The following is a 22,482-nucleotide window of genomic DNA, read 5'->3' on the forward strand; positions in this document are numbered from 1 at the left end:
AATTTAATATTTTCTAAAAGAAAGTTATTTCAGTAAAATAAAAAATGGAATACAATACTTGGAAATGGCCTGATAAAATGCATTAAGTTGTTCGATAGAATCTTTCTGCAAAAGACTGTCTCAGTTAAAATTCATTACTATTAGCATACTTTTGCGTGAAATATTTATGTTTAAGACATCATCCTCAACATCAAAAGAGTAGAGTTGGAATATTTCAATATTGATTGGATTTTATTTGCATCTGGATCTGCTTTTGGATCTTCAGAGAAGTGGTTTCTATTTGATATCTTGAAATCTTTAAGGCTGATTTATGAGCTTAAACTCTTTGGTTTAAATGAGTTTACTATGGTATGTATGGTGGGGCATATTATTTAACATTTTCTGACATGTAAACTGTCTTGAATTTTGTTGAGGGGGAGAGGAGTTGTGACTTGGTCGACAAGCCCATTTTCATTACTTTAATTGTGCGATTTATTAGGATTTTAAGCTTTTTATAAATGTTTTAGTGTTATAGGACAGAATTAAAAGGATTTAGAATAAAAGGAGTTTAACAAAAGGACTTTGCAACAGGATTGCAATAGTTTTTATATTTGATGGATTTGGCTAGCCGCTTTTCATTTCAATCATCATGCTGCATTCTGTTAAATGCTGTAGAACAGGTGTGTGTAACGTCATTCTCTCCATTGTACATGCAAATAAACACAATTTTATATATAAAAAGTTAATCCTCTACAATTTGGAGGATTACATTATGGGAGGGTGCTGACTCCATTAGGCATTGTGGAGAGTACATGCTACTATTTATACTGCATGAAAAATCAGGTTAATAGCTACAGTGTTCATGAGATTGTAGAATTTTTATGCTAACCTTAAAAAATTGTATTTATTCAAACCATCCACAATGAAATTATTTAAAGGAGAGTTAGGTTTTTTTTCTTTCTTTTTTTACTGAAGAACATGCCTCAAATAAATTTGGAGGTTTTGTTATTATTTGCTTATTGTAGACTGGTTCTTTCTACTTGCATGATTTTACTAATGTGTCTGGAGTAGTAGGTGCGTCAGAAGTTAGGTTGTTCTCAAGTTAGGGCTTCATTTTAGTTTAAATTTTTTGCTTGGTTTCCTTCTCTGAACAACATTAAGAATATACATCCATCTTTCTTTCTTTCTCCCTCCCTCTCTCCTTCCCTCCCTTCCTTCCTTTCATTAAATTTATTGAGGTGGCATTGGTTAATAAAATTATATAGGTTTCAAGTGTACAATTCAGTAATACATCATCTGTATATTGCATTGTGTGTTCACCACCCAAAGTCAAATCTCCTTTTGTCACCATATATTTGACCCCCATTACCCTTATCTTTATTAGTGTCAAGTGGCTGAACTTCTGTGGAGCAAAATCGGTCGTACTAATGTATAATCCATTATGTCAGTTGAAACCAATGGAGTTCTTTAAGTTTGAGAAACGCTAAACAATCAAACCATTCTTGCCAGCATTATTTGCATTTTAAGGCCATGATGTTTCATTCATCAGAATATCAAATTTGTATGTTTAATACAGGTACAAGCCGTAAAGACCTTGCAGACACCAAGAAGCAGGAGGAAATAGTTATTGTTAAAGGTGAAGGTGAAATAGGTAGGAGTGAAGAATTAGGCTTGTATAGATGAAGTTTAGTTATAATTAATTTAGAACATAAATATTGTGAGCTTTGGATCAGTTAATTTTTAACTTGTGCTCCGTTTAAGTCATATTGTTAATTGTGAAATCTGATTTATTTGTTTAGCAGGTGTAACAGCACACAATCCATAGTAAATTAATGATTTGTAAAGATGTAATCACTGATTGTTATATAGCTCCTAAGAACTTTAAATTTTTGTAAAGAATGTTATTCATTAACATTAATTATGTTTTTTGTTTTGATCTTCAGTGTATTCTGGTGTTGATAATATAGTCTGTCAAAGGATTGTACAACTCAACTTACTTTGTATAATTATGATATTCACAATTTAAAAATCTTATGTCCTGCCACAGTCTAAATGTGTAACTATTAACTTGTCTTCTGTGTATTAAATCATTATTTTTGGAGGAATCCATTAAACAGATTATTAACATTGCAGTTGCTTTTTACTATCTAGTGAAGAAATTAAGCATTGTTAAAAGAGTGCTATAGTCCCCTGGCTACCTAGCCTAAATATTATCTTCATCCTAAACCCCTAGGAATTATATCTTGAAATTGGTGTTTATTTTTATGTGTTCATGCATTTAGTGCTTAGCGTACATAAATATCTATGTATGTATGTACCTGAACACACACACAACTTATTTCTACCTTTTCTAAAATTTTTAATTGTAGTGAAAATCACGTAACATAAATTTTACTATCTTTACATCTTTACAAAATTTTAAGTGTACAGTTCAGTAGTGTTAAGTACATTCACAGATCTCTAGAACTTTTTCAGCTTAAAAAAACTGAAACTCTGTACTCACTGAACAACAGCTCTCCATTCCTCCTTTCATCCCCACCTCCTGATTCCATTTTACTCTGTTTGACTACTTTAGATGTCTCAACCAAGTGGAATAATGGACTATTTGTCTTTTTTGTTACTCTCTTATTTCACTTAGCATAATGTCCTTAAGATTCATCCATATGACAGGATTTTCTTCTTTTTTAAGGCTGGATAATATTCCATTACATATATATACCATATTTTCATTTTCTCTTTATCCAACAATGGACCTTTAGGTTACTTTTTGACTATTGTGAATAATGCTGAAGTAAACATGAGTGTTTAAAGAGCTTGGTACATCTTTTTAAAGGTAATATTTTAAGAGCAGTTTTAGTTATACAGGAAAATTAAGTGAACTGTACAGAGGGTTTCCATATATCCCACTGTTCCTACATATGCACAACATCTCCCACTATTCACATCCCTCCACATTGGTTCCAATACTTACACATCATTATCACCCAAAGTCCATATTTTATATTGCAGTTTCCTATTGGTGTTGTGCATTCTATGGGTTTTGATAAGTGAACGATGCATATACCCACCAATGTAGTATCATACAAAGTAGTTTCACTGCCTGAAACATCATCTGTGTTCTACCTATCAATCCCTCCTCCCTACCAGGCCCCTGACAACCACTGGTCTTTTTACTTTTTCCACAGTTTTGTGTTTTCCAGAATATCATATAATTGAAGTCATATGGTAGGTAGATTTTTCATATTGGGTTCTTTCACTAAGCAATGAATTTAGGTCTCCCCATGTTATATCATGGCTTGATAGCTCAATTTATTTGTTTTATTTTATTTTTTATTAAATTTATTGAGGTGACATTTGTTAATAAAATTATATAGGTTTCAAATGTACAAATCAATAATACATCATATGTATATTGCATTGTGTGTCCAGTCTTAGACCTGAATAATATTCCATTATCTAGATGTACCACGGTGTATTCATTCACTTACCCAGTGACAGTTCGATTGCTTCCAAGGTTTGGCAACTGTGAACAAGGCTGCTGTAAACATCTGTGTGCAGGTTTTGGTGTGGACAGAGGTTTTCAACTCCTTTGAGTAAATGACAAAAGGCGTGTTTGTGGATCATATGGTAAGAGTGTTTAGTTTTATAAGAAACTGACAAACTCTTCCAATATGCTGTACCATTTTGCATTCTTACTAGTAATGAATGAGAGTTCCCGGTGCTCCAAATTCTTGTCAGCATTTGTTTTTGTCATTGTTTTGGATTTTGGCCATTCTTATAGGTGTGTAGTGGTATCTTATTGTTGTTTCAATTTGAATTTCCTTGATGACATTTGATGTGGAACATCATTTCATATGCTTATTTGCCATCTGTATATCATCTTTGGTTAGATTTCTGTTCAGATCTTTTTCCCATTTTTAAAATCAGGCTGTTCATTTTCTTATTGTTCAGTTTTAAGAGTTTTTTTTTGTGTGTGCGTGTGTGTCATTTGGATAATAACAGTCCTTTATTGAATTTGTCTTTTGCAAATAATTCTCCCAGTCTGTGGCTTGTCTTCTCATTCTTTTGACATATGTATCTTTTTAAAGAGCAAAACCCAAATTACTTATTATAGAAAAACCTTAATAAAGCAGCCCCAGCAAGAAGTTCCCTCTTTATTATATCTTCTTTTCTAAAAATCTTGTTTCTGAAATATTACATTTTAATAGGAAGTTGCAAAAATACTACAGAGAGGTCCTGTATACCCTTCACCCAACTTTTTTTTTCCCCCAATGATTATATCTTATATAAATGTAGTACAATCTAAGACCCAGGAAAGCAACAGTGGTGGAATGTGTGCACATTGTTCCATGCCATTTTATCACGTGTGGGTTGGTATAACCACCACCTCAGTCATGATGTGGATCTATTCCATCACTACAATGATCTTCTTCATGCTGTCTCTTCTTCCATCCCTATATTTGGGAACTGTCTGTCTGTTCTCCATTTCTATAATAATTTTGTCATTTCAAGATTGTTAACTGGAATTACATAGTATGTGAAGTTGGAGATTGGCTTTTTCACATAGAAAATGTTTTTTAGTTGTTCAGTGTATTAACAATTAGTTTCTTTTAAATATTGATATAGGGATATCTGTCATTCATCTGTTGAAAGACATCTGGGATGATTTCACTTTTTGGCTGTTACAAATAAACCGGCTGTAATTATTTGTGTACAACTTTGTGTGGACATAAATTTTACTTTCTCTGGGATATATACCCAGTAGTGTGATTGCTGGGATGTATGGTAAGTGTACTTTTTATTATTATTATTATTATTATTATTATTATTATTAAAGAAATTGACAAACTCTTCTAGAGGGGCTGTACTATTTTACATTTCTAGGAATGTTTCCCTGCAAATTTGCCAGCATTTGCTATTGTTATGGTTTTTTGTTTCAGCTATTCTAATACGTGTGTATGATGTCTCAGCTATTCTAATATGTGTGTAATGACATCGTACTGTGGTATTAATTTACATTTTCTTTATGGCTAGTAATGTTTAAAATCTTTTCATTTGTTTATTTGCCATCCAAATCTTATTTTCAGTGAAATTTCTCTTGTTTTTCCCCAACTTCTTATTGGTTAGGTATTTTTTTAGTGTTAAGTTTTCAGTTTACTTTAGATATTATAGATATGAGCCCTTTGCAGGTACGTGTTTTGCAAGTGTTTTTTCCCAATGCGTAGCTTGTTTTAATTTTAATTAAACCTCATTTGTTAATTTTTTTTTTTTGGTCTTATCAACCATGCTTTTTGGTGTGATGTCTGAGGCTTCTTCAAACCTTAGGACCTGCAGATTTTCTTCTAAAAGTTATGTAGTTTGTACATTTAAATCTATGATCCGTTTTGAATTGATTTTGGATAAAATGTAAAGTTTAGGCCCAGATTTACTTTTTCTTCCTGTGGATATTCAGTTGCTCCAGGATCACTCGTTAAAAAGACCTTCTCTTCCTCCATTGAATCGCTTTTACACCTCTATCAGAAACTAGTTGGCCATGTTTGTGTGGGTCTATTAGTGGGTTCTTTTCTATTTCCTTGATCTATATGTCTTATATCAATTATATATCTACGTTTATTTAGATTGTCTGTCATTTCTTTGATCAACATTTTGCAGTTTTCAATAGATAAGCCCTGTACATATTTTGTTAGATTTATACCAGTGTATTTAATTTTCTTTTGAGCAATTATAATAGTACTGTATTTTAATTTTGGTTTCCATATGTTTATTGCTAGTTTATAGAAATATAATTTATTTTTATACGTTGATCTTGTCTCCTTTGACCTTGCTAAACTAACTCTCTTATTTGCTTTAGGTGGCTTTTTTTTTTTTTTTTTTTTTTTTGGTGGTTGTTGATTCCTTGGGATTTTCTAAGTATCAGTCATGGTATCTACAAATAGGAAGTTTTGTTTCTTCCTTTATTATTTGTATGCTTTTTTCCCCTTGCCTTATTGCTTAGAACTTTTAGTCCTCTGTTAAATGGCAGTGGTGAGAATAGACATTCTTGCCTGGTTCCTGATCTTAAGAACAGTTTGTATAATGCTAGCTGTAAATTTTTGTGCAAGTTATGTAATACCTAGAGCAAGTTATGAATTCCTGGTCCTATAAACAACCTATTTTTTTTCTCTGTGGAGGCTTGTAGAAGCTTCTTATTCCCACTGTCCTGAAATGATATACATTGGGGTGGTCTATTGAATCCATTGTGCTAGACTCTCAAGGGGCTTATAAACTCATATTCCTTTGTTCTGGGAGAATTTTTCAAAATATTTCATGAATGATTTCTCCTATCTTTTTTCTCTGTTGTCTCGTTTTGGAACTCATATCTATCTATTGGACCTTTGATCTATATATATATTGGACCTTCAAGAAGGTTCCTCTAATGTGTATGTGTGTGTGTGTGTGTGTTTGTGTTGTTTTCCTCTTTTTGGACTTTTGCTCCACTGGGAAGTTTTCTCAATTTTACTTTCAGTTGTTTATTTAATATAATCTACCTTATTAAATATAATGCAGTTTTTTTAATTTTTAAGAGCTCTCTTTTATTCTCTAAGGGTCCCTTTTTTATTGCATTCTTATGTTGTTCCATTCCTGAAATATTTTCTCTTATATCTTGGAAATTACAAATGATAGTTTAAAAAATTTTTTTGAGGTTTTTCTTTCTGTATAGAGTTAGCCGTTTTTGCAGATAATTGTTAATCCTTGGTTGTCTGCATATATTTATTTGTAGGTAGCAGACTAAATGGCTGATTGAACGTTCTGTGTATGTTTGTCAACTTTTTACTTTATTATTTGGTGTTTTGGTTGTGCTTTTTTTTGCAGCCTTATGATTGACAGTGTCTTTTAGTCTTTCTTTATGGATTGACTTGTTAAATATTCCAGAGAAGACTTACGAGCTCCTTTATAAGCTCCTAACTTTACAAGGATAAATCTCAGGTGTACCTGGTATTATCAGGCATCAAGCAGTTTGAGTCTCAGGTTTCATTTTTCTCCAGGACTGGCTTGGACTTTTATTAGGGGCTGCTAAGTTAGTCATCACTAATTAATTCCAAAACTTATTGGCTTTATTACATGTTTTTAAACCCTATTTGATTTAGTATATTCTTAATGGAATTTTCAGAAAGGATAAAATGAAGTGCACGTTTTTGGTCTACCAGCTTAATTCAAAAATTGAAATAACCACTTGTCTCTTCTGACATTTGCCTCCTTATTTAAAAACAGAGCAATTAAAATTTTAGGGGGGATTAAGGTGTTCATATGTTTTGAAAACTAAAAAGTATAAAACATTTATACAACAACTTTCTTCCCATTTTTGTTCCCTATTTTCCATTCTTCCTCCCACAATTAGTCAAAATTTTTTATGTGTCCTTACATTATGTGAGTATGTGTATATGAAAATAAGTCTCCTTGTTATACAAAGATGGGATATTATTCTGTATTTTTCTTATTGTATAACTTTTTTTCCCATTTCATCATTTGGGTCTCACTCCATGTGTTCATAGAGCATGTCTTCATTCTTTTATAGCTGTAGGAAATACTATACTACATACTTGGATTTTATTATTCTTTTGCTGTTATATACAATGCTAAAATTAATTATGTAAACAAGTTATTTTCTTCATGGCTGAGTGTATGTATATGTAGGATGAAATCTTAGTGATATTTCTCTATTAAAGGGTATAATGTAAATAATGTAAAAATTATGAATCTAATATAATTTTGAATGATATGGCCAGAGAATTTTACAAAAGTTTTGGAATTTTTGAGAAACTTTTAGATAAAAGTCAATATATGTCAATATAGGTAAAACATTTTAAGTGGAAAATTTCTAACTTATTCTAAAATATTGAAAATAGTGTAATGATCTCTAAGAACCCATCACTCATCATTTTATAGCTAGTCTTGTTTCATTAGGATCTATTTCCCCCCTCCAGAATATTTTGAACCACATCCCAGATATCATACTAGTTTATTGGTTAATTTATTATTTATTTCTAAAGGATAAAGGATGTGAAAAATATAACCATGGTACCATTATCATTTCTATATTAGCAGGTTTCAATATAGTTTTTCAATATGGTTTTAAGTGGTATTTCTCTCATGTGAGATTGAGCATCCTTTTTAGTGGTTCAGAGCCGTTTGCATTTCCTGACTTTATTTTTCTGCTTGTTGCTGCTATTATATTGGTTTCATATCTAGTAATAGTGCTGAATATAATTTATTATTATTATCTTGACTAGGACTTCCAGTATAGGGTTGAATGGGAACAGTTACATTGTGGAGTGACTACTTTTTTTGTTTTCCTTAGAAAAAAGTTTTTTTTATTATATTAGTTTCAGGTATACAGTACAATGGTTAGACATTTACATACTGTATGAAGTGATTTCCCCTCTTCCATTACTCTAGCACTCATCTGGCACTACACATAGCCATTTCAATAATACTGTCTATATTCCCTATGCTGTACCCTACATCCCTGTGACTGTTTTGTAACTATTAATTATTACTGACTTTAATGATAATGCTTTGAAGCATTACCAATGATACTTTTTGTGGGTCTTTTGGAGATAATCACTACCGTGATGAGAAAACTCATTTTTATTGTTTTATTTTTTTGTTCTTATAACTAAGTATGTAATTTAATTGAATGTTTTTTCTGTATCTGCTGAAATGTTAATATGATTAATTATATTGCTAGGTTTTGTAATATAAAATCATTATTGTTGGGGAAATCTAACTTGGTTATAAGATTTTTTTTCTAATACATTACTATTCATTTTACTAATATTTAAAAAATATTTACATTTATGTCATTTGAGAATAACCTAAATAATTTGTAATTTTCCTGTCCTGATCTACTTTTATTTAGTTTTGACATCAAGATTATACTAGTCCCAGATAAGTAGCTGGTGTAGTTTGGGGTGGTTTTTTGATCTTATGGAAATGTGTATAAGATTGAAGCTGATGCAAATTAAAAAAAAAAGATATATTAAGTGCTGGTTTAAAAGTTTTATTTTATATTTTATTTTATGTTCCTTATTAGGTGCTCAGAAGTGTGACAACTTTGCTGAAAAAAGACCCCTGCTTGGGGTTTGTAAGAGCACTGGATCATCTGGGTAAGGAAATTTAAAAAAATTTTTATACCACTATTAAAAATGTATATTGTTATTGCAGAGGGGAAACTTTGATGACCTCTTTTCTTAATGAGCTTTAAATGGCTACCGTCTTTTCAGTTAGTGCATCTCTTCAACTTGAACTCACCTACCTGTAAGGAAAGCTTGGAAATTGTTATGGTTTTGTTAGTAAGGAAGATGATCTAAATGGATATTAGGCTTGGCAACTAACTAGTAGCCACTGACACGTGCTTTTAGCTCATAAGCATGCCCTTTAGATCTTGGGTGTAGTAGAGAAGGGACGAATATGTTAATAGTATAACATGATTAGATCTTGGAATCTTGGTTGTGGCTTTCTAGGGAAATGGTTTTACTACATGTGTTACAAGTGTAAAATCTGGGGTTGAAGTAGGTAAAAATTTACTATGTAGTCAGCACTATGCCAGGTATGGATAAGGATACAAAAGCATGAAAACCCAATTCCTTGTCCCAAAGATTTAAGGAAGTAGCTGGGGAGAAAAAAAGTGTAGTATACAGAAAATAATTATGAGATAATGATGTGTAACAGGAATTCAGAGAAGGTAGAGATCTTTGCTCATGGATTAAGGAGAGAAGGCCTCATGAGGAAGGTGCAGGATATGCTGGACCTAAAGGAATGGGAGTTTCGCAGTACGTGGAGAAGAGTAAGGACTTCCAAAGTAGGTTATAAAGCTATAGCAGAACAGAAACTGGTATAAATACACTTAAGGATGATGGAAGGTTTGTGACTTAGAACTAAGGTCATCTGCAAAACAGGCAAAAACAACCATTTCAGTTCTCTGGAACTCAAGCAAGGGCTTACAACAATCTGAGAAGGGTTTATGTTTGAGAAACTGGTAAACTTTGATTAATATGAGTGGGAATCTTTGGGAGGGGGGAGGTAATTATATATAGTTGGGAGATCATTTACTGAGGGATGAATTTTATGGTGTGTGGATTCTATTAGTCAGGGTTCTCCAAAGAAATAGAATGAGTAGGATGGGTGTGTGTGTGTGTGTGTGTGTGTGTGTGTGTGTGTACGCACGCATGTGTGTTTGTAGAGAGAGTGAAAGTGAGAGAGATATTTTAAGAAATTAACTCACATAATTGTGAAGACTGGCAAACCCAAAATCTGGAGACTGGGAAAGAGTTGCAATTCCAGTCTGGGGATAGAATTCCCTCCCCTTTCAAGAAGGTCTTTTTATTTTTCTTTCTTTTTCTATCGAAGCTTTCAGCTGATTGGATGAGTCCCACTCACATTATGGGATGTAATCTGCTTTACTCTAGTTTTAAATGTTAATCTTATCTAAAAAATACCTTCACAGAAACATCCAGAATAATATTTGTCCAAATCTGGTTATTGTGGCCTAGCCAAGTTGACACATAAAATTCCCTCCACAGGGGCAATGAATATAGACCTGATTAAAATTCCCTATTTGAAAAAAATCTATATTAAGTATTTGTTTTCTTCTTCCCCTTTTTTCCTCCTTTAATTTATGTCATCGTAGGGGAATAATTCTGGCAAGAGACTACTACATGTATGTCTGTATCACTTGCCGGGTTGTTTTAATAATGATTATTGATAAATAAGTGCAAAGAAACTTCTGAATTTAGTTCTTCAGCCATTTCATACAGTATAAGTTTTAGGATAAGGTATCCTGTCGTTACGGTATGTAAGCTCTCCATTCCCTTTATGCTTTCCTTTTTCTCTCATGTTTTATACTTTTTTTTTTTTCTAATGCAAGAGACTGTATCAGTACCCAACTGATTATGTAGCATCTTTGTTAGAATGTTTACATTCTCAAGAAGGACATTTTCATATAGGATAGTGTTCTGTTTCTTACAAGTGTCACATTACAGTTGTTGGTGAATAGAATTTTCTCTCTATTCTGAACAAGCAGTTTTGTATGTATATATTTTACATGTTTTTGTAAGTGTTTGCAGTATGTTAGCAGATGGGAAGGTTGAATACACTAGACACTTTTTAGTAACTCCAAAGTTGAATATAATAACAGAAATCTAGTTATAGGTGAATTCTTTTAGAATCTGTTTCCTAAATCTTGGGATTAAAAAAAAAGATATAACCTGAATTTTTTAATGAGGCGTGTGCTTGTTGACTATAGTAATATAACATCAGGGACTGAAAGGCAAAATGTTCAATGTCTGCTATGTACCAGATTGGTTAAATATTTTCTGTTATGTAACATCATTTAATCTTACAACAAGCCTGTGAAGGAAATTGTATTATCCTCATTTTATACGTGAGGAAACTGAAGTTCAATCACAGTTAGTTGTGGACCCAGCCTTTTACTTCATTTGCCAGTCTTGAGAAAAATCTCTTAATCTGAGGAACCATATGTACTGAACTGGGCTGTTGACATCTTCTTCAAAGCTAATGGAGCACAAAATTTTAGGACCTCCTTCTCCCTTTAGAGAGGTACAAGGCATGTCTTTTGCCATCCATTTGCTTTGCAAATGTTTAATTGAGCACTATTGTTTATATTCTTATATTCACAATTAATATTGCTTATTAAATTATTTTTGGGAAAAGTCAATAACATTTCTTCAATGTATAACTTTTTCATTTTTATAAGTTTATACTGCCTTTTCAAAGAAGAGGGAATTGTTGTGGAAACAATCCCAGTTTTTCCTCATATTTTATCCTTTAAATATAAACACATTACGCCTTAGCCCACAATTTTAGATACTGGCTCTTATCACATTCATGACAGTCATTAAAATACCACTGATTTTGATATTCTGGTAATGTTTTCTTTCATTCTTTTGAGTTTGTGAGAGAGAGAGGGAAAGAGAGAGAGACTATTCCATAATCATTCCAGATAAGCCATTTAAGGTCTTGGAGGGAGATAATGTTTATTGTGCTACTGATCCAGGGATTAAGTCAGTGCCTTGTGTAATAACTTGAGGGAGGAAGGGGAAGTATGGACAGTATACTAAGGGATATGCACTCTCTTAGGAAACTAAAGTTTATTGTATATTGTATACTAAACAGTTCCAGGAATGTAGCTGTTTATGGTTAGGATCTTGTTGGGTATTATGAATAATTGCAAAAGAATAATATTATTCAACAGCTGACTACAGATCTTGAGAATGTTTAATCTAATACCCTATCATCATGTTATACACAATAAGTAGATTGGAGATGTGATGTTTACATAGAATTATAGACTGTTGGAAGTAGAAAGAACCTTGAAGATCATGTAACTTAACTGCCATGTGATACAGATAAAGGAAGTCTTGTCCAGAGATTCCCATTATATATCCCTTTAGTGGTGGGAAAATGTTATGAACTAGAAAATTTCTTTATTTCAATTGGTTAGGAGTCTCTTATATCTTATTAAATACACACACTGTGGCTGTATTTCCAAGACCAGATTTTAATAATCAGAAAAATTACAAATTCAGCAACAAAAGACATAAAATGACTGTTATTATTCTAAATTTATCTTGAGAAAGCAAAATAATTTTAATAGCCAAATAGAGGAGTAAAGACTTAATTTCGAAATTAAGGACTGCTTATTAAATATAATATAGTTAGTTTACAGCATTAATATTTTTCAATTTTGTTACGAAGTACCAAAAAAAGTCATCTTTAGCCCAGGAGAATTCCACGGGTCTGGAGTTTGGTAGCCACTGCCCTAAAGCAGTAGTTATTTATTTAGATGGAGGTTAATCACAGTTTCGCAGTCCTCAAGTGTTACTGAAGAGACTTTATTTCAACTTGCATCTAAAGTAAATACAGGTTATATTAAATAGAACCAGAAGGGAGATTGTTTGGGATAATAGGCATGGGATGTTTCTTTTTGTCATTGAATGCCAAGGAGTCCTTACATATGATACTAAGTATTTTTCAGTTTTGACCAGTTTTCATCCTGTTGTGTTTTTGAGGTCTGATGGAGTCACAGTTCGGGCTGGTATAACTTATGCAAACACAAAAAAGATACGTGTGCCATTCTTCCCGTCTTTGATGCTCTAGTACATGGGCTTTTTTTTTCTGCAATTCCTTGGCCTTCCGTCAAGCACCAAGTCTTTCACTAGCCTATTTTGCTGGTATTTTTCACTCCTGTGTGTTCTGCAGTTCTTCTTGCCCTCTGTGACTCTCTTTACTGCTTTCAAAGAATGGGCTTTTACATCTTTGTTATAGCATTTATGCTGAGAGCTGCTGCATTTACATAGAGGTTTTTAATGAGGTGGATCAGTATACTAGGGTATCTAATATTGTGGATGATTCACAGGCCTTTTGACTTTAGTATCATCTTAGAACCACCAGACACCTCAGAGAATGCTAGAGCATGCCCTGTTTATCTGCTTATGGATGTAATGAACTCTTAAGGAAATAAGATGGCTTTATTATTACTTCTTAACTACTTTTTCTCATGTGGCTCAGGGATGTACTTTATACATCTTGAAATGTTAACACTGCCTTTAATAAACAACAGTCACTAGTATGAATGTTAATTATGGGACATTTACCAAGTTCACTTACTTAAAGCAAATTTTCAGTTTTCCTGTAGGGGTGAGGTAGAGAGCCAGGATATTATACACTCGACTTATACCTATGCAGTTAAAAAACATGCTGGACAAATCTGTAAACTGACACACATATCATGTAAAATTTTAACTTATGTATTTATTTAAACATGTAATGTCTGAACTATTGACACCACTTAGTGGTGTGTTGTAAGATCACATTTATAGATATCGTATATTTCCTTGAGATCCTGAAATAGGTACAAATATCAAGTGGCCTACCAAAATAGTTATATGTTGGGGAGCAAAACCTAAGGAATGTTGGTTCAATATTTTTAAAGAACTACCTTGCTTGCTGTTATATCATGTATGTATTCATGCAAACCTGTGCTGTTAGGGTTCTGGCTGGAAATAGATGACATACTCAAATGGGGTAATTTGAAGAGAATTAAAATAAAGGGAAATATGTGGGAGCTGAGATCCTTCACCATGTCTAAGCAAAAGGAGAGAGCCATTAGCAGAACCTGCAAAGAGAGCCATATCAAGAGGGTTACCTGAAAGGAACTATGACCTTGGGTAGAGGGATTCAGTCTTTTTGCAAAATTCGGATAGTGGGAGCAACCAGGGGCATTCCAACCTTACTCTCATTTCCCCAGATGGCTCCTTTGGGGTGAACCCAGGCAGAAACCAAAGGCTGGGCTATGAAGGTCTAGGGAGCCCACTGATGCAACCCGATTTATATAGGTCTGTCTCCCAAGGCAAGGAGAGGGGGGCAGAGAATTTGGAGTGTATTTGGAGGGGCAGTACACTTGTATTTTGCAAAATTTCACACTAAAACTGAGAGTGTGAAAACACAGGTGGAGGAAATTTATGCAACATTTTAATCAGAGCAATAATCCTGATTAATAATTAGAACATTTAGAAAGAAATGTTCATACTAATAAAATATTACTAGGAAGTATAGAATTTTACCCTCAAAAGATGAAGGTGCCTTGGTGGAATGGAGGAGTTGGATGGAAGAGTTTGGACTTGTTAGGGGGAAAAGAACAAATGGACAAAGACCAGGTAGAAACAAGCTATAAGTACTTTGTAGTCTGAGTACATGATCTGCATTCTATTGAACTAGTGTACTTCATTTCAGATGCTCTTATATTGTAGCACAAAAGATTAAAATGCTGTTAATTTCATTTATACAACTTCCTTGATATACTGACATCACTTCCTATTCAGAATCATAAATTTTAGCAGAAAAGACCGTGTGTGTATGTATGTGCACATGAGCACACGCTTAACACCTTTATTGAGATATCATTGACATACAATAAACTATATATACTTAAAGTGTACAACTTTATATTTGGCATATTTATATACTTATGAAACTGTCACCACAAAAAAGATAATGAACATATTACTTCCCAAAAGATTCCTCATATTCCTTTATAATTCTTCCCTCCCAGCTCCTTTTTCTTGGAAAGTTACTGATCTACTTTCCATCAGTATAGATCAGTTTGCATTTTCTAGAGCTTGATATAAATGGAATCATACAGTGTGCACATTTTCTTTTGTCTGGCTTCTGTTATGCAGCATATTTATTTTGAGATTATTCATGTTACATTTATCAATAGTTTATTCATTTTAATTGCTGACTAGTATATTGCATGGCATTCTACAATTTGATTATCCATTCACCTGTTGGTGGATGTTATGGTTGTTTCTAGGTTTTGGCTTTTACAAAGAATGCTGCTTTGAAGATAATTTTGAAGTTTTTGTATAGACATATACTTTCTTTTCTCTTGGATAAATACCTACAAGTAGAATGACTGAACTACATGGTAGATGTAAGTTTTTCAAAGTGGTTGTTCCATTTTACATTTCTACCAGCATTGTATGAATTTCCAGTTCCTTTTCTTCCTCACCAACACTTGGCTTTATCATTCTTTTTAATTTTAGCCATTCTAATAAATATGTAATGGTTTCTTATATGATTTTAATTTGCACATTCCCAATTCTTTTTATTCTCAATTCTTAATTCAGTTAACTCTACTTTCATATCTTCCTACTATTTGACCATTTTGAGTTTGTGAATTTCTGATTCATAGTGTTAGCTTGTATCTGAAATTGCTTATCTGATTACAGACTTACTTTACATAATGGCTGTTGAAAAGCTGTGCAACTTTACGCCGTTCTTCTTGGTATAATGAAGTTCTTGCACAAAACACTTAATTAGTTATGAATTGAGAGTAAAATTTCTACATATGGTTTCAGGCAAAGATACCATCACCAATTCAATCAGGAAAATAGTTTCTAGGCAGAGAATATTACATCAAATAACTTTGAAATTTGCAGTTGCCAAAATTACAGTAATGTCTTCCAGTGGATCATACTTCCCAGTCACATCTCTCAATGTTCTTGTGCAGTCCCCTACCACTTGAATCTGAGCTTGTTTGTGTGACTTGCTTTAACCAATATATGTTAGCAAACAATAATATATCAGTAAACAAGTTTCCCTTTCCATGTGGACTTTTGTCACAGGCTCGATAAATATTTGCATACTGGAGCTTCCTATGTTAAGCCATCGTTGTCAGCATCGTGTGTGGGCAAAAGTCCACATGGAAAGAGAGGCCTAACCACCCTCCCTTTTCCAACAGAGCCTAACCCTCAGCCAACTCAGTAGTGGAATATGAGCCAAGGAGACTACCCAGTCCACAGAATCATGAGAAATAGAGTGGTTAACATTCTAGGCCAGTATGACTTCTAGTGGTTTGTCGTACAGCGATAGATAAATGAACCATCTTAACTGTTATTTTGTATACCTAGTGAGAAGGATGGTGGGGTAGCACCTTCATGATGCTAGTCTGTTGTTTGTGGGTACCACTTCCATGTGTCTAGCACTTTAGATTTTTGTTTTTCTTTTGATCTAATCAGGATTTCTCTGCAGTACCTTCATTTTAATGAGCTAAGGATTCATGAATTTCCAAAAGGTTGAAAAATTAGGAGAATTGTACAGATACAAGTGAACGAAGCAAAGGAGAAAATCTTTAATAACTAAGCAAAAGATGAGCTGATAAAGAGGTTTCAAATGGACATCGAATAAAAAAGTATATTTCCTTTGGAGGTAGCTTGCTCTACTGAAATGGTTGTTTATATTAAGAATGTGGATCATGTCATGAGAAGCAGTCATGATATTTGAGACACTGAAAATGTATATAATAATTCGATGAAGAATGAAACCAGTGGTGGATTAATATCATCAACTATGTGACAGCAATCAGTCTTCCATCTTGTACTTTTTTTCACACGAAGGTTCCTCTTTTATGACTACATCAGGTGTTTTAAAAAAAAATTTAGTGTTACATTGTCAAGGAAAACATAATTCTCATTAATGTGTCTGAATCTGATATTGATTGTCCACTGAAGGTAGATTTACTTTAGTAGTAAAGTACAATCTATATTTACTTTCAAATTAATGTTCATCTTTTAAACTCATTTTTAGTATTCAGTTAATATATTTTTCTCTATATGTGAAAATATGCATTGGGATAGAACTCATTATAGTTTTTACCATTAAAAGCAGTGGAAATGATTTTCCACTTCATGCCTTTTCATTCAGTGGCAGAATTTTCAGGAACAAATTAAAGTTAGTTACTAAGTGAGGCATGCATGTTTGGGTAATAATATTGTACTATTATATTACAGTTTTCTATTTCGTGGGATTTTGAGGGGATATTTTTATTAAGATAAAACTCTTGTTTTTTTTCCCAGTAGTTTTGTGTGAATGTTGTTATTCCTTTTTTTTGTTCATGATAACCTCAGTATGATTTTTCTGGGGCAAGGTTAAAGGATCAGTATTATAGAGATTAGAGTTGTGGTTGTACCTCGGGGTAATGACTTTAGTACTTCCTCTAGTTTTCTGATAAGATCCTTACAGTCTACTCTTCTTCCTTTCCTTTATCATGAGATTCCCAAGGATGTATCTCCAGTCTGATGCGTTTCCTTAGATTGGCATCTCAGGTCCTGCATATATTCTCATTTCCTGACTTTTAATTCTTTAGTAGCTGAGGTTTTGATCCAATAGATACCAGAGTTTTTCTTTTCTTTCTTTTTTTAAATAACATTTCCCTACTCACTTGCTTCTGGGAGTAAACCCTAGGTGATTTGATCTGTGCTCCGCCACTAGTAGGACCATTGCATATTCTCCTTGTTTTCCCGGTGGGCCAGCTCAGGAGAAGGCTCTGCCAATTTTGAATATGTATGCCCCCCACCCCCACAAACAGTAACTTGAAGTTATTGCTTTTTTTTTTTTTCTCTCTTAGTTATGCTCTCATGTGATTTAAGGATGATTTCATGTGCTTTCTCGTTGATATGTATTGTCTTTCAAAGGTATTTGGAGATTCAGAGTTAGATGAGATGGCCATATACATGTACACAAACACATTTGTAAAAGCATTAATTATATTGTTTTTATCTGCGCCTAGCTTCTTTTTGCCTCTTATTGATATATGATAGTATATTTTTATTTAAGAGTGAATATTAGTGCTACCATATTATGTACATTATCCTATTACATGCATATTCCACTAATATGCATATTTAAAAATATTGATCATGAATTGACAACCTTAAAGCTTAAAATAGGCCATCATGTGCTGCCATCAGCTTTGTAAGATTTTGTGTCTTACAAAATGCTAGTAAGGCAAAGAAGAAAGCACTTGGGAAAGGTTTGTTTCCTATACTGATTCTAAACTTGTTGAGAACAAAACTTAGCCACAAATTTTGTTAAAGTAAGACCATCTTTCCTGACATTGCAGTAGGGTATATGTTTCATTTAGTAGCTTTGCAAAGAGGTATATTTTCAAGAGCTACCTCTTATTCTTGTCAAATGGTTCTGTCTGATTTTAATAGAAGTCCTTGGGGAGCAAACGCCAATTTTGAACCTTTATTCAGAAAGTAAGTATTGAAATTCCATCATAACAATGAGTTTAGAGAATGATATTGCTTTTCTTGGATGTGTTGCATGTGTTACCTTTTCTTTAGAAGCTGTACACCTGAATATTACCTGGCTGGAAATTGTCTTCATCTACTGTTTAACCAGATTAGACTGCTGAGCAATTGAAATGCTAATATTGTGGATATATTTTGTTAAATATATGAAAATTAATTTTATCTGTTTATTGCTACCTTTTAAAAAATGTGGCTACTAGAAAATTTAGTATTACATGTGTAGCTCACATTATCTTTCTGTTGAAGCATGTCGCTTTAACCTTGCAGTGAGTTATAGTAGGCATACATTTGGACTCTTTCTGACTACCTTTTGTGGAAAACCATCACGGTTTCCTGTTACATGTACAGATTTATAGATTCATCTCCCCCGAGCTATTAGCCAGGAAATTTTACAGGAGTTTATAGAAATCTGACATAAGGAAAGATTGCCAGAAGATACTAGTCTATAATGTATAGATCTTCAAAACAAATCTTGACGTTAAGATATTCTGGATGACACTGGGCCTTCAGTGGCAGCTTTTGTAGTATTAATCTAACAGAAACTCTAGTGATATTTATGTTTAATGGATCTGGTTTTTATTTGGGGTTTTATAATTTTCTTTCTGAATGCATTTAACCTAATGTTGGTACTCTGTAATATTCATTGATACTCCTGAATCCATGGATAGATGCGCAGCATAATGGAAGGAACAAAGATGTTAGAGTCACACAGACCTAGATATGAATTATGAGCTGTATAAACTATATTATTCAACAGTTCTCAGGCTCGGTTTCCTTATTTGCAACTACTGTGCTTGTGAGAATTAAATAAGGCAGTGTTTTCAAGTATTTAGTAAAGTGTCAGGCCCATATTAAGTGTACCTCATATTCTTCGGGTCAGAAAGATATGAAGGGTAGCCAGGGAACACTCTTTACCAAAGATTTCTTTTCGTATACATATTAGAACAAATATTTGCATCTATCTATCTATCTATCTATCTATCTATCTATTTATCTATCTATCTATGAAGCAAACTATATATACATTTTTTAAAAGCTTTAATTGTGTGACTATTAGAGAGAAATGTGGCTGTGCCCACTTTACCCAGTGTTTGTGCTACAGGTTTGTCAGGCTTCACGTCCTAGCTCAGTACTGTTTCTACTAGTGTCTCTGATTAATAGGAGCCCTTTACATTCATTGGAATATTGTCAGTTGTTTATATTCTCCAAAAAAGCTCATGTTACATTTATAAATTTATATTTTTATTGTGGTATAATTGAAACACGACAAACAGCACCTAAAGTGTACAGTGTAATACATTTGGACATATGTATACACTTATGAAACCATCACTCCAATCAAGGTAATGAGCATATCCATCACACACAATAGTTTTCTCATGCCCCTTTATAATGCATCCCTGCTACCCCTCCTGGCACTCAGTAGAAGTACATTTCTATGTATTACATCTCTTTGACTATCATTGAGGTCTTTTTTTTTTTTTTTTTTTTTTTGGAAATACTTTGCTGTCGTGTAGTTTAAGGCGACTTTAATATACAGTTAAAAACACAAAGGTGGGGAGTTCCAAATTCAAAGTTATTTTTTCTTCTGCTATACATCTTAAACTAAAGGCCTTTCAAAAGTAAAGCTTTCCTTCAAGAACCAGTACATAAAACTACTAAAGGGCCTGAAGTTTCTTTGTGTAATCATTTCAAAACAATAGTTTTTTCAGTCACCAAAAGGATGCAGTCTTGACATATAAATAGAAAACAGATTGAGTTTTTGGCTGATATTGCTATACCGGTTTAAATGCTGGTTCAGTCAACTTCAGGCTTAGATTACAAGATTTGCAAATTAAAGGAAAACCAAAAGGGAAAGAACATCTGCATAGATTCTGACTTTGTGGAATTCCATACAGGCCTACTTACTCTACTTCTGGTACAATAGGGCATGTACATGGTGCATAGGCCTTGAAAAGAGATCACTGTTGTATTGTGATAATCTTAAAGATGAAATTGGTGATGAAAATGAGGAAATTCATTATGGAGAACCATGACATTTTCCAAATCAAGTATTCCACAATTTTGGGGAAAAATATTTTGTCGATGTAGCTATATGCTATTTAGACAGAATAAAATCTTGCTGAATCTCATTAGTTGTGTGTTAATTGATGATTATTTTGAATCAAAGTATTGAGATTTTTTTTTAACAGCCATTGACAAAACTGCATCAAGTGAAACAATTTTTTTTTAAACTAAACAAATTGTCATTTCCATTTTAGGTAACCCTACATATACGTATGTATATGATGATGTCTAAAGTGATTTTCTGGTATAGTTTTAATATATGTTTTTTTTTTTTTGTACTAAGAAAAAAATATTGGAATTTTATAAAGATTATTTGCTTTAACTAAGACTTAAATATTCTTTATTTAAGTCATCAAAGACACCGATCAGTATAATCGACAGTAAATTGCTACACATCTCAGTGAGGTGTAAGGAATCCTTGCTTGTTAGTGAGTAAATCTTGTCTTGTGTGTATGACTTTAAAGTTTCTGCTATAGATGACCTATGCTGCCATCTCAAAGAGATGCTTTGTTTCAATAGTGTTTTTTTTTTTTCTAAGAGAAACTTTATATTCTTTTAAGAAATATTCGTGGGTACCTACTATATTTCAATTACTCTTAAAGTATCAGAGAATTCAGTAGTAATCCAAGGTAACAGTTTTTAACTGAGAGGAAGAAGGGAGAGGTGATTTTGATCCCCAGGGGACACTTGGAGTGTCTGGGGACATTTTTGGTTGACACAACTGGGAACAGGGTGATGATCGTGGTATCTAGTGGGTAAAGTCAAGGATGCTGCTAAACATCATGTAAAATAAGGATCAGCCCCCAACAACAAAGAATTATCCAGTCTGTAATGTCAAGAGGATTAAGACTGAGAAACTTGAATCTAAGGAGACAAAAATCTATGCACCGATTGAGCTGACATTCTACATGAAGAGAGAAAAAAATAAGTAAAATGTATAATACGGTGACAAATGATATGTGAAAAATCCTAGAGAAGGTGGTTAAATAATGATGGACAGGGCAATGTTATGTGTTGTTGATGGACAGTTATTTGGATAATTTGCTTTTTGGAGCTATAGTGAATAGTGCTGATGTGAACATTCGTGTATATGTACCTCTCTGGTATATATACGTAGGAATGGAATTGCTAGATCATAAATTATGCATTGTTAAGCAGTTTCCTAATGTGGTATACCAATTTACCATCCTACTAGTATTACATAGGGCTTCAGTTGCAGTACTTCTTGTGAAAAGTTAGCATTGATAGTCTTTATTTTAGCCATTCTGATGGATGTGCATTGATATCTTGCATTGTTTTCATTTGGATTTTACTGATAACTAATAAGTTGGAACACTTGTACATATCTTTGTTAGCTATTTCAGTATCCCTTGAAGTGCCTATTCAAGTCTCTTGCCTATTTTTCTTTTGTGTGTGTATGTGTGTTTTTTTATTATTCATTTGTTTGAGTCTTTTTAATGTGAGCCCCCTTTCTGGGCTTTTATGGTTAGTGCTTTTCATATCCTGTTTACCTCAAGGTCATGAAGATGATTCCAGTTTGTATATAGTTTTCAATATAGAAGTCCAAGAATGGCCAAGACAGTTTTGAAGAATAAAGTTAATGGTGTTCTAATACTAGATATCTACTTACGAAGCAACAGTAAATAGGTCACATTGGCAGAAGGTAGGCAAATATTCCCTACACAGAACATAATATATACTGACCATAAATGAAAAGATTTGTATTATTTTAATTTCAATATTATGTAGAAAATTGCTTCATTTGCTGGTATGTCACTTG

The 22,482-nt window shown here is 33.1% G+C and overlaps 1 protein-coding gene across 10 annotated transcripts in view; it reads left to right on the forward strand.

Moving 5' to 3' along the window:
• The window catches only part of BCAS3 (BCAS3 microtubule associated cell migration factor), a 508,191-nt gene that overhangs the window by 67,055 nt on the left and 418,654 nt on the right, over positions 1–22,482 (forward strand). For all 10 annotated transcript variants that reach the window (XM_016143369.2, XM_036222219.1, XM_016143368.2 and 7 more), the window contains exon 7: positions 9,053–9,125. In XM_016143369.2, coding sequence (XP_015998855.1) covers positions 9,053–9,125 — 73 coding nt within the window. The remainder of the gene's footprint in view (positions 1–9,052; positions 9,126–22,482) is intronic.

This window comes from Rousettus aegyptiacus, unplaced genomic scaffold (genome assembly GCF_014176215.1).
Source record: "Rousettus aegyptiacus isolate mRouAeg1 unplaced genomic scaffold, mRouAeg1.p scaffold_m13_p_6, whole genome shotgun sequence".
NCBI lineage: Eukaryota > Metazoa > Chordata > Mammalia > Chiroptera > Pteropodidae > Rousettus > Rousettus aegyptiacus.